This window comes from Argiope bruennichi, chromosome 6 (genome assembly GCF_947563725.1).
Source record: "Argiope bruennichi chromosome 6, qqArgBrue1.1, whole genome shotgun sequence".
Lineage (NCBI taxonomy): Eukaryota > Metazoa > Arthropoda > Arachnida > Araneae > Araneidae > Argiope > Argiope bruennichi.
The window spans coordinates 107,417,492-107,429,978 of NC_079156.1; the positions used below are offsets into that span (position 1 = coordinate 107,417,492).

Consider the following 12,487-nt stretch of genomic DNA (forward strand, 5'->3'; position numbering starts at 1 on the left):
CCATTTTGTCGCCAATGTAGCCAAGTTCTGGGGTTATTGGCTCGGCACGCAAGCAGCATCCAATACAGATGATTTTAAATCAATCTTTCCGGTGATAGAACCAACCGTGCTGGGAAGCAACATTACTGGTTTATAACAATATTATATATATATAATGATAATTTTTTTTAAACTTCAATTTTCAATTTTTCCTAGCTGGCAAACAAAGTTTTGGAGCTCGACCGATTTTAAGATGGGAAAAGAAAGAAAGAAAGAAAAGAAAAAAAAAAAAAAAAAAAAAACCACTCCGTTTTTCTATATATCGACGCATTCGTAATCTGATAGTCTCGTTATTGTTTCAAACAGGTTTAAACTGGTTAATGATTTAAATTAAGACAATTCATAAGAATTCAGAGAATGAATAATTTCGAAATCAAGTTATAACTTTAGTTAGCGATATATCGCCAAATGTGACAACCTTCTGCATTATTTTCTAATAAACCTAAAAGCTAAAAATTGATGCCTCAAAAGCGATAAATCGCCAATTTGTTGCATACGCATTTTGAGGCTACAAAAACCTCAAACCAAAACAACATCATGTTTTCACATACTAAAAGAGGTTTCTTTCCATTTAGCTATATAAAATGATCAGATTTTATATATCCACAAACCAATTTTGAAATTTATAACAATACAAAAATTGAGGTAAATATTCCTACTTCAAATTTAGTTCAATACATTAATAAATTACTCACATTTGGCATCTTTTGTTTGTCAAAACCAATCAATTCCTAGAAAATGGATGAAACTAAGTCAGCAACAATGATAAGCATTTAGAGATAATATTCCCTTATTTATACAAAGATAATGTAATAAATTAATCTTGACAAGAAATAAAAATAAATCCAAACATTCAAATGTAAATTCTTATAATAAGATGTCTTTTGCAAAGAAAAGTTAAAAATAAAACAGGATTTTTTTTTATGAGTTATATATATAGGATTTGCAAGAAACCTGATTTACAATCTAAATCATCATATCGATTCTGCAATTTATGGAAACAAGACACTGAAAAGAATAATAAACTTCAAATGTTCAATAAAATGTCCTCAATTTAGAAGGGCAGCTATCAGGCAAAGAATCATTTTTTTTACAGCATTCAAAATTATATTCTTGACAGTATGGTAAAATATTAACAATAGAAATGTTGCTAATTACTGTGTAAAGACGATTCCTTAGAATTCTAAATGGTATGAATTTCACAAATAATAAATAAAATTTTTAAAAGGCATTGTATTTGCCATCCTTTTGAATTATTAATATGATTTCTTTTCAATTCTCAAATCTTATAGAATTGTACGCTGAGCAGACTTCCACTGCTCTGAAAGCACTTTTTATGATCATTATCACAAAATTTTAAAATAAGAAAATAAAAAGTTAATTAACCATAACTAATAAAAGTTTTTAAAAAATCCTAATTTAATTAAATAAATCTTTTCTCACTTTAGGAAAGAAATTTTTTCAACAGCTTTTACCTAGAAAATCTGAAGTACAAAAACTTTTTGTCATCCCAATACTCTATTGGATTCAATTTTAAAATTTTGGAAGTAAAATACAGGCAGTCTAATGGAATGCTACTTAAAGAATATCAACATCAACAAAAAAAGATTACAATGCATGCGTGCGCATGCAAACGCACACACACACACCATTCTTTGTTATTTCTATAAATGCATCAATGATCAAATTTTACTTTTCAGCATTTAGAAAGAATAAAATTTTATCTGACATATCATGAATCTAAAAGGTTAAAGTACTTGAAATGATTCCAACAGTTAAAACATTTTTTCAGCAGTCAACTAAAAGTTATCTTTTCAATAGAAACAAAATAAAAAGGATAGTTTCTTTAAAAAATTCTAATAACTTTTAAAAATACAAATAAATATTCAAATACCTTTACTTAGATCTCTGCAATATCAATTTTTTCTCTAATAAATAAATATAAAAGTAATTCCTGTGATGCAAATATTTTTAAACCTACATTTTACAATGCTTTTATTGCTAAGAAAAAATTGTTTAAATCTTAATAAGAATAAAAATCATAAAAAAATAAGCAGCTCAAGTACTTGAAGAGTCCAAAGTGATAGTTTAAGACTTATATCTCTAATTAAAAATAATTAACTACTAAACTTATCCACTTAAAATATACTCATTTTCCCAATACATTAAGTAGGTATTAAATGTCAACTATATTCTCTACTATTACAATGTTTCAGCTGACAGTTCAGAATAGAATTACAAATCGTGATAAAGAATTTTCTTTTAAGAAATTTATATATAACCCCCTCCCCAGCAAATACTTGAAACACATATCTAATAACATTGAAAGCATGTTTTACTTACCAAAGCACTATACATTGCTTTTAACTTTTCTTCGCATAATGTTACTATTTCAACATCTTTTTCTTGCATGGTTGCTGCAAAATTTTGTAGAAAATATTTTTAGAGTATATATTTCTAAATACAATTTAAATAAATCAAAAATCAACTATTGAGTTTGAAGTTAACATAGTTTCAATCTATAAAAATAGAATAAACAAAAGAAAAGCAATAAACTTTTTCATCTTCAAAGAAGTTTTGCAAAATGTTTAATATTCATTGGCAATCTATTCCATTTTTTAAAATTCTGACATATTGAAACTTAATAACGATCTGTAACCTAGCTAGATGATGTTATTCTACTATTATAAATAAGATTATGCCTAATAAAATTTCTATTATTTGATGTTAAATGTTTACGAAATGCAGCAAGTCATATACATAAATTAAAAAGTTTAATTTTTGCCTCCTTTATTTAATTTGACTAGTTTTATATTTGTTTAAACCGTTTTATATTTGTTGTAAGATGGAATTTCGCAATACATTTTGATTCATTCACTGCTGCTTGTATTGTTCACGATGGATGGTTTTATCAAGTACTGATTCAAAAATCTGCAACTGATTTTTTTTTGTGCATATTGAAATCATTTTTAAATTCCCAAAGCCATTTTTTGCAAGTTGCATTCCATTCAGAATGTCCAACAGTGTTACTATTTTCTTTGTAATCAAACAATATAATATAGCTTCCCATAAATTGTATTTATGTGGTTCAGTTAACATGTTTTTTAAGCTAAAAATATTTTTAAAGTATTAGCAAAAGGTCAAACAATAATTTTTAAATGTTTTTTTAAATTCTTTCATGTACAAATTTCCTGATTTATTCGCAGATTAGCAATATTAACTATAACATCTATTAAACATATGCATCATATTTATATATTTAATATAAGGAACCTTTCTATTCAATTGGATTAAAATATATAATACTTTATTTACAATTCAAAACTAATTCTGAAAATACACATACCACATAAGTCTGAGATTTTCGTAGCTATTTCATCTTCTATACCTTGATCCTCATCCACCTCTAGTGCAGCAGTTGCTCTAGCTTCTATATGAAAAATTGTTAAAAGTTAACTTACAATGATAAATTTTCTGAAAACGTTTATTGCTATTCATATGCAGATTTTCAATCAGAAGTTACTGTACTTTGGAAAAGCTACCAACTTTAAGTAGTAAAAAGAAAATAACTGAGAAACCCATTTTTTTACAAAACAAAGGGTATTAATATGAGGTATGAAGTGCAATATTTTTTTCTTTTATTTTGAAGCAGATTAAATACTTCTTAAGCGGAAGAAGCATCAAAAACATTATCATCTGCATTTTGATGTTGAGTAATAAAACTTGTTTTTAGTTGAGAAATTATTTATTACACTTAATAAAAAGTAATAGTTTTTTAATAGAAACAGAAACTGCATTCAAACCTTGAGTGGCCATAGCTACAGCATCCCGAAATACTTGCAACCACACTTTTTTGTCTTTCGGCGAGGAAGCAAGCATTTCATACATCTCAGGATCACTTGGGTTTGAAGAAATCAGATATAAGCCTTTACTATTTTGACCAGCCTTTTCTCGAACCAACAATTTTGGAAGGGAAATAACAGCAGCCTAGAACAAAATTATTAGAATATAACAAACATACATTAATAAAATATATATGAGGGATGCATATTAAAAAATAGATTTTTCTCTTATTTAAAATGCTTTTCATAATAGTAATAGACAAGATAATGACAGACATTGAATATCATGAATACATTAGGGTTTCAATTCCACACAGGAAGACTTAAATTTTGCCTATATTATTCTATTGTACTTAAATTGATGGACAATTTAAGTACAATAGAATAAGCTGGATTTGAAAATGAAACAAAACAGAAGATGAAAATAAATAGTAAAAGTAAAGATTACTTTTAGTAAATTAAAATGAAATCAAGATGCACTGTTTTTCATATCTTTGAATTATAATTGATAAAATAGTAGCCACCAAAAAAGAGAGAAAAAAAAAAACTAGAATAAGAGAGGGCCATCATTTATTCAGACAAATGAACAAAATCTAAAAAGCCTCAAATATAAGCAGTATTCTGAAACTAAATGTGTTTAATGTAACAGTATTAGAAGTATTTTTTTAAGGTAATAAAGCTTGGAAACTTACTAAATCACAAGAAGAAGGAAAAAAAAAAAAAAACTTGTTTATAAACTACTTGCCCCAAAAAGATTCTTAAAATATATAGCCAAATAAAATTTCACATATTGAAATGCATAATAAAATAACATTTTTCTACAACTATTTTCACCAAAATTAAAATTGTTATTTGACATGGATTGGACATATACACAGAATGCTGCCAAAAAAATAATACAATTGTGCTGATATATACATTGGATGTACTCGGATGGTCGAGTTGAAGATGAGCTCGAAAGGCAGCATTAAACTGTGTTGATTGGCATGCTTGCTGTTATGGCCTCATGCACCATATTAGTGTAAAGAGAAATGATGGTGACGATGATGAGTTTATTTTTGTATAGAAAAATAGAACAGAAATAGAATAAAAATTCTCTATTAATTCCAAACATGCTTACTGATGATATTTTTTTTATGTCAATGATGAAGCATCCAAATAATTTTTAATTTTCTTTTAAAATTTTTTCATTGTTTAGATAATGATTATGTAAGTTTACACATTTATTTTACATTATTTTTATGGCATGTAATACAGTCACAGAATGCTTACTCTGACTCTAAACTGTTTCATCTTAACTATGATTGGCATAAATATTTGAGTGAGATTAATAATATGCTTAAGTTATAAGAACAGTATTATAATGCAATTTATAGAAAGGCACAAACAAAATGCTTCAGTGGAGACTAACACCTCAGACCTAGATCCAGAAAAACAAATAACAATGCAAAGGTCAAAGACAAATGGGAAAGGTCAAGGCCACACTTCAAAACAGTTACAACTTTTGTATTTATTACTGTATTTTAGTATTTACTAATTTCCTGATCAGTCTTTATTTGCAGAAATTGTCAATAATAAAATACCCTCCTTTATTATCATAAGTAAGACTTTATTATCGTAAGTAATATGCCCAAAATAATATTAAAATAAAGGTTAAAAAAAAAAAAAAAAAGGAAAATGAAACTTTATTTACCTTATTATCCAAAGATGCAAATGTATATTTTTGATTATTTTCTTGAAGCAGCACTATTACATCTGACAGAATTATTACATGCACATCTGAAAAATTAAGGCATTTTAGTTTAGTTGCACGAAATAAATATCATAGAGTAAGGAATAGCAAATATTTAACATACCTATAACTTTCCCTCTTGCACTTTTGCATTCTAGAGTTCCTTCATATCTAAGTTTCCGGCCATCAGACAATAAATCCGATTTCTAAAATGAGAAGAAAACAGATACAATATAATGAGTTAAATTTTAAACAGGATTATCTTTTAAAGAAAATGTATGCATTTTATACAAAATGAGCATAAAAGTAATATTGCAGAATATCCAATAAAATGGTTGATAGAATTTTAATAAAAATGAATAATGTAACTTCTAATATTTCTCTAAAATAAATTATGAGGGAGAAAAAAAATTTACAATAACAAACATAAAATTAAAATATAGTTTAGTTAATGATTTTTTTAAAAAAATTTTTAAAGTATTTTGAATGTTTGTTCTTTTCAATTCTTTTCTATTACATTCTGTAGATGTATTTTTCAGTGGAAAAATGGATATATATATCTATATATATCCCTTTTTCTACTAAAAAATACATTTACAGAATGTAATAGAAAAGAATTGAAAATAACAAACATTCAAGATACTTTAAGATTTTAAAAAAATCATTAACTAAAATATTACTTTAAATTCAAATCGTCACATAATAATGAATGTTCAAACCTGAGACCATATTTAAAGTAATTTATCATTCACAGGAATATTAAATTCTAAGAATTAAATCTAATGTTACTTAAAAATAGATGTAGCTGATTTAAGTTCCTCACATTTGAAATAAATATAAGCCTATTTAACAAAAGTAGAGTAACTTTCATATGCACACAATTTTCTAAAAACTAATTTTTTTTTTTTTTTTATATACATAAAGCAGTTGCTTGAAATAGATAATTAGATAACCGTTAGCTATCGAACATAAGAAACTTTCAATCAGATGAATTTCCAGCATAAAAGTTTGTACGCACAAATATTACATATCAATTCTAAAAGTATAACTATTAAGGAGCAGCTTTGCATTTATATGAAGATGGTGTTAGAAAGAAAAAAAGAAAAAAAAAAGATTGCACAGCGTACCAAATTAGAAATACACTTAGATTTATTATTTATTGCAAAGATAATTTAAAATATATTACATGCTGAAAAAAAAAAAAAATTTAAAGTTGCATTTTACAGTAAAAAAAAAAAAAAAAAAACCCGAATTTTACATTTAATGATAAATTTGCATTTATAAGCAACAATTATAGAAATTTATACTTTTAATTAATATGTTTGAAATACTTAGGCCCAAAATAGCAAGAAATAACTTTAAAAATAAAATATTACATCTCAAAGAATATAAATCAAATCTACACATAATGATAAATGCAAGAATTTATTTTAAATAATAGGTATGCAGCAAAAAATACCTTAAATTTTTTTCTTCTGAAAAAGGCAGTCGATTTTGCATCAATTCTGTTATAAATTTCTAAGAGTCTAGATTCTCTGTCCTTTTCTGCCACAGCTGCATTTACTTGTTCCACTATTTCCTGATTAAAGAAATTTAATGTTTAAATTACAAGAAAAACAAAAACAATTAAACTAAATGTATTCTGAATGAAATATTCTGAAAATGACATACCTTTATATTAATCAAAGCTTTATGCAGTCGTTCAATTTCCACTTTATTATCTGGAATAGAATTAAAACATTAGTTAAAATCAAAAATTTTGTTTGATCAACATGGGAATAAAAAAGTTTATATCTAAAACCTCTAATAAAATATTACTTTCTGTTTTTAAATTTGCAAGTTCTATAATCAAGAAAAATCTACATCTTACTATGAATCATGACTCAAAATGTTTTTTTTTTTTTGTTTTTTTTTTGTTATATGAGCAACAATAATTTAATCAAAGCTAACATCCACCGTATAATAGTTTTTATTAGAAAAAGTAGAAAATCGTTTATTAACACTGAAATCATAACATTTCACATCTTTCCAGATTTTTCAAATTATGTGCAATATATATTTCTTATTTTGATTTTTTTTTGATGTAGCAAAATAATTTCCACTTTTCAACTTCTAAAGTTTTACAAAAGGCTGTATTGAGTTTCATTAATGTCATACCTTCAAAATAGAGAACAGCAGTTCTTAATTTCGAAGTCATATTAATATTCAAAGTATTCCATTACTTGTACACATATGCTATATCTATGCAATAAAAATTTGTAATTTCCTTAATTTCCAAATTTTCAATCTTTTTCCAGTCTTTAAATTATTTTCATACTAAAATTTTAACAAAAAATCATTCTTAAGGTGTTAAGCCTTTAAAATGATATAAAAAGTGAAGAGATAAAATGATATAAAATTAAAAATAAATTAAGAAATAAATATTTTCGTTTATCTTACCTTTTGTTGTTTTAATTAAAGCATCAATAAGAAGAGGGTATTTAGTTAAACGTTGAGTGATCAATAATATGCATTCTGGAATACCTCTAGATTTACAAAATGGCTTTGTAGAAGATCTCTAAAAAACAAAATAAGTCCAAATTAAAAATTACCCCTAAATTGTATGAAAAAAAATTCACAAACATTTATTTTTAAATTTATAAATGTACCTTCACAAAAGATTGAAATTTCCGGTCAGTTTTAAGAATATCTTTATACAAAGAAAGAGCTTCCTTATGCTGACTGCAGAACTGTGAATAATACTGGCATAAATCTTCTGCACTTTGCCCAGTAAACTGTAAAAATTTAAAATTATGTAAACTATAGCCTTTCAGCTTAAAATAAATGCATGAAATCAAAAACGATATTTATTTCCAGGTTGAATGAGCTTACTTGATGCAACAAAACATCTCCTATATGCGACACTACAGGTTCCATTCTTTGTCGTTCTCGAAGCTTTTGTAAAAAGCTTAGATGATATTTAAGGAGAAGTTCTAAACATGGAAATAGTCTCTGAACCATGTCTTTGGAGTGATTCAATTCTTGTATCATTCCTTTAGCAAAGACCTAGAAATTTTTTTTACATATAAGCAGGAATAAATTATAAAAATAGGCACTCTTTACATTTATAATCTGATATAGAATTGAATTAATAATTTTACATTCACTTAATTTCACATGAAAAAATATTTTTTTCTTTCTATTTTCAATATTAAATGTATTAAAAAATTAAATTATTATCCTGTTTGGGTGATATAAAGGGCATTTCAGAATAGCTATTGCACTCTATTATCAAATGATGAGCACAGTATCTGAGCCTTCATTCTTTTCCTCACTAAATTTCTACATCACATCAGTAGAAGAGCACTTTTTTCAGGAGAATTATACATTTGTAACATAAATACTATGTTTACTTCTTTTTTCTATGAAATTTAATACTATAAATTAAAAATTTGTACATATTTATAAAATATAAAACCTAAATAAAGTGATGCCATAATCAGAAAGCTATCTTTATAACTCAATATTTGACAGTCACTCATTGTCAATTTGTTATATCCAATGAATATCAATAAGCTTATTCAAAATAGCAATTTTCTTTCTGATGCTAATATTTTTGATACATATATCATCAGAGAACTGCAAAGATATACAATAGTAAATAAGTTAGCAAACAGTTCAGACTGAAAACAAATTGGACAATTGAATTTTATGTTTAATATGTTGACTGCAGCACTGAATTTCTTGCAATGTAATTTATATCGGCCTGAGGATCACTAGTGCCCCCATAGCAGTTATTAAACAATTAACATCTTACAGAATGCAAAAACAAGGAATAATGTGGACAAGAATTGGTGAATTGCATTTCATTTGTATAGTTTGATACCATTTTACTAAAGATGAGTAGATGGAAGTAGGATACTAAAGGTTTCTTAAAACTACAGCTAACATATGAGAATGAAAAACTAAAACTAAACTGAAAATGTAACCTTTATAAATTCAAGAATAGTTTCTAGAATTAAATTTAGCAATGATATATACTTTTTTGGTACCAGCAATTTTTTAAAAACTGCATAGTTTGTTTCTATTTCCTAAATTTTCAAAAGATTTTTTAAAAACTGTCTTATATTAAAAAATAATATAAGACAGTATATTATTTATATTAAATAATATTTTATATTAAATAATATTTTATATTAAATATTTTATATTAAATAATATAAAATATAGGGTCTAAACATAGCAGTCATAATAATTGCAATTATTGTATTATTTATGAATAAGCGTAGTATGAAATTATATATTTATCTTTTGAGAATTTCCAATCAAATTGATCGAATACCTATAATAAAATCTATGATAAATGAAATGAATGGTAAACAAATGCTTTAGATAACAAATACCATCTTTGACCAAAATTTGCTTTTAAGCTGAGTTTTTTCAGTTCAGCTTTAATGAAATTTATTTTGAAAATACTAGAAAAAAAACTTACCCTCTGCATGACTTTTAGTGTAAGACAATGGTGCTTCTCAGTTAGAATAAGCTCTGAAATTTACAATAATACATAATGAATATATAATTTTTATAACTTATTCTAAATAACTACAATTATTGCTAATTAATTATTTTCACAATTGGTATAGTTTCCAATTAAAAATTAAGTTACAATGTCATACACAAAACTTGCACATTTTTCCAGAGATAATTCACTTTTGTGGTGCTACTTACCATATATTGCTTCCTGTCTTTTTAAATCCTTGTCTTTTAATTTCTTGAGAATCTACAATAAAAAAAAAGAGTCAATAACATAAGCAAATTTAGTTTATAACATATAATAAGCTTTGAAATTTTATATATAGAATCAATAAATGGCTATATCATTATAACTCTTTACTGAATCACAATAAATTTTAATAAAATTTACCTTTTTATCTACGGTACCATTCCACGATTCTGGTTCATCATCGAGTAATTGAAGCATGGTTTCGTCTTCAACGTCACTTGTTCCTTGGCAACCTTAAAAAAGTCATAAAGAGCAGATTATATAAATCTTCCCATTTAACAAAAAAATCACAATTACAGAATTAATTTATTATAAAGCTAAATAGCTACATCATTAAACATCATAAACAGAAAGGTTTGAGTTTCAAATTTTTTTTAACAAAATGATTGATTTTGAAATACAGTATTACCTTGCTTTTACAATTTATGACAGAGCAGAGAAATAGTGATGCAAATGATGGTTAAGTGTAAATGATGGGAAATGCATATATAAAAATGCACATGAAACCAGTGGGAGTAGCCTTTTTGAAACTTTCTTCGAAGCTCTATAATAAAGGTGATACCTCATCTCTTAGAATGAAATCATAGACTTCGGATAAGGCCATGAATGCTACGATGGGCACAATTTTTGTTTTGTAGTCTCACACATGACAATAATATGTTTTAAAGAGTAATAAAGAAAAAACAGCCCTTTTGTATCAACTATGTCCGATTGTCAACCAATATTAATGAAAGAGCCAATTCAAAAGTGATCTTTGGCAATCGCTGACATTCAATATACACAATAATACACAAAGTCCAGGAAATCGAATAGATATTTTGACACTTTTTTTTGATCGACTGGAATTAAAATTTGGTATAGAATTACAATAGAAGTTAAAAGATAACATAATAAATTTCATTTATGTAAGTCATTATGATTTTGATTTACAACATTTACATAAATACAATGGTAAAGACGGACAAATGGTCAATTATTTGACTAATTCAAAATTTGATATGAATCTACATTTTAGATGCTGAACTATGAAACAATTTCCTTCAATTGGGCTGTTATGTTTTTGAGTTTTAGCATTAGCGTGCTAACCAAAAATACAGACAAACAGTCAACCTCATGACAAATTCAGTTCCAAACAAGATACCAATCTACATTATATATCTAGACCTGAATATCAAACTTTATCTACCTAATTCTTTATGTGTTGCAGTACTTGTATTGACAGTTGGATTTTGTTTTAATTGATTTCATTTAAAATTTGATAGCAATATTTAAATTGGGTGTGAAGATCACATACCAATTTTTATCTGCACAGTTCAATACATTTTTCTGATTTAGGGGAAATCTGAAAACTTGAAGTTTCTTAATGCTCTCGAATTGAATTTTTTTTTTATTACAATATTTTCTTTTTCGTATACTTCATATATGAGAAAGTAAAAAAGAGATAAGCATTTTAGAGGATTTTATTTTTATTCCTAGAAATTACCTCAAATAAAATGCAAAGCACTTTAAATGCTAATATTACAATCTTTGTATTTCTGTTTATCAATTGGTTAGGAAAGAAAAGTTAAAATATTGTCCAATATATTCTTTTAACTTCATTATATTTCTTAGTCTGAATACAGAATTTAATAATATGGGTAGAGGGCAAATGAATCAATGAATGTTCTTTATCTACATGAAACTTTATTAACTAGTATTATATTTGTTAATAATATTAAGATTTAACCTAGATGATAAACACAATAATTTTCTCCACTAAAATGAATTTGTTTGCATTTTTTATTCCTTATGTTCTCTATGTAGAAATGCCCTCCTTATTCCTTATGTCCTTTAAGTTTATACAGTTATTATTTTCATTGTTCCCCTCCCTCCCAACAGATGACACCATGTACTTGGAGTATTTTTATAAGGTTATAACACTATTTTACTATGATTTCTTCCCATTTGAACTCCTGTTTGTTTTTATAATATTATATCGAAGCATAACATTTTATAAACACAAACTTGAGGATTTAAATATATAGTAAAAATGGGAAATCTTAATATAATAATCTTAATCTGACAATAAGTGTTATAAATTCAGAATGCAAAACTATACAGCACAATTATTGA

General features: G+C 25.8%; 1 protein-coding gene across 8 annotated transcripts in view; it reads right to left on the bottom strand.

Annotated features, from left to right (window-relative positions):
- Nucleotides 1–12,487, bottom strand: part of LOC129973074 (A-kinase anchor protein 13-like) — a 403,154-nt gene that overhangs the window by 13,738 nt on the left and 376,929 nt on the right. For all 8 annotated transcript variants that reach the window (XM_056087445.1, XM_056087444.1, XM_056087446.1 and 5 more), the window contains 14 exons: nucleotides 10,517–10,608; nucleotides 10,321–10,372; nucleotides 10,085–10,137; nucleotides 8,485–8,658; nucleotides 8,262–8,387; nucleotides 8,053–8,170; nucleotides 7,285–7,334; nucleotides 7,073–7,192; nucleotides 5,738–5,819; nucleotides 5,575–5,660; nucleotides 3,843–4,026; nucleotides 3,386–3,469; nucleotides 2,383–2,456; nucleotides 735–770 (listed from right to left, as the gene is read on the bottom strand). In XM_056087445.1, the coding sequence (XP_055943420.1) occupies nucleotides 735–770; nucleotides 2,383–2,456; nucleotides 3,386–3,469; nucleotides 3,843–4,026; nucleotides 5,575–5,660; nucleotides 5,738–5,819; nucleotides 7,073–7,192; nucleotides 7,285–7,334; nucleotides 8,053–8,170; nucleotides 8,262–8,387; nucleotides 8,485–8,658; nucleotides 10,085–10,137; nucleotides 10,321–10,372; nucleotides 10,517–10,608 (1,331 nt within the window). The remainder of the gene's footprint in view (nucleotides 1–734; nucleotides 771–2,382; nucleotides 2,457–3,385; nucleotides 3,470–3,842; nucleotides 4,027–5,574; nucleotides 5,661–5,737; nucleotides 5,820–7,072; nucleotides 7,193–7,284; nucleotides 7,335–8,052; nucleotides 8,171–8,261; nucleotides 8,388–8,484; nucleotides 8,659–10,084; nucleotides 10,138–10,320; nucleotides 10,373–10,516; nucleotides 10,609–12,487) is intronic.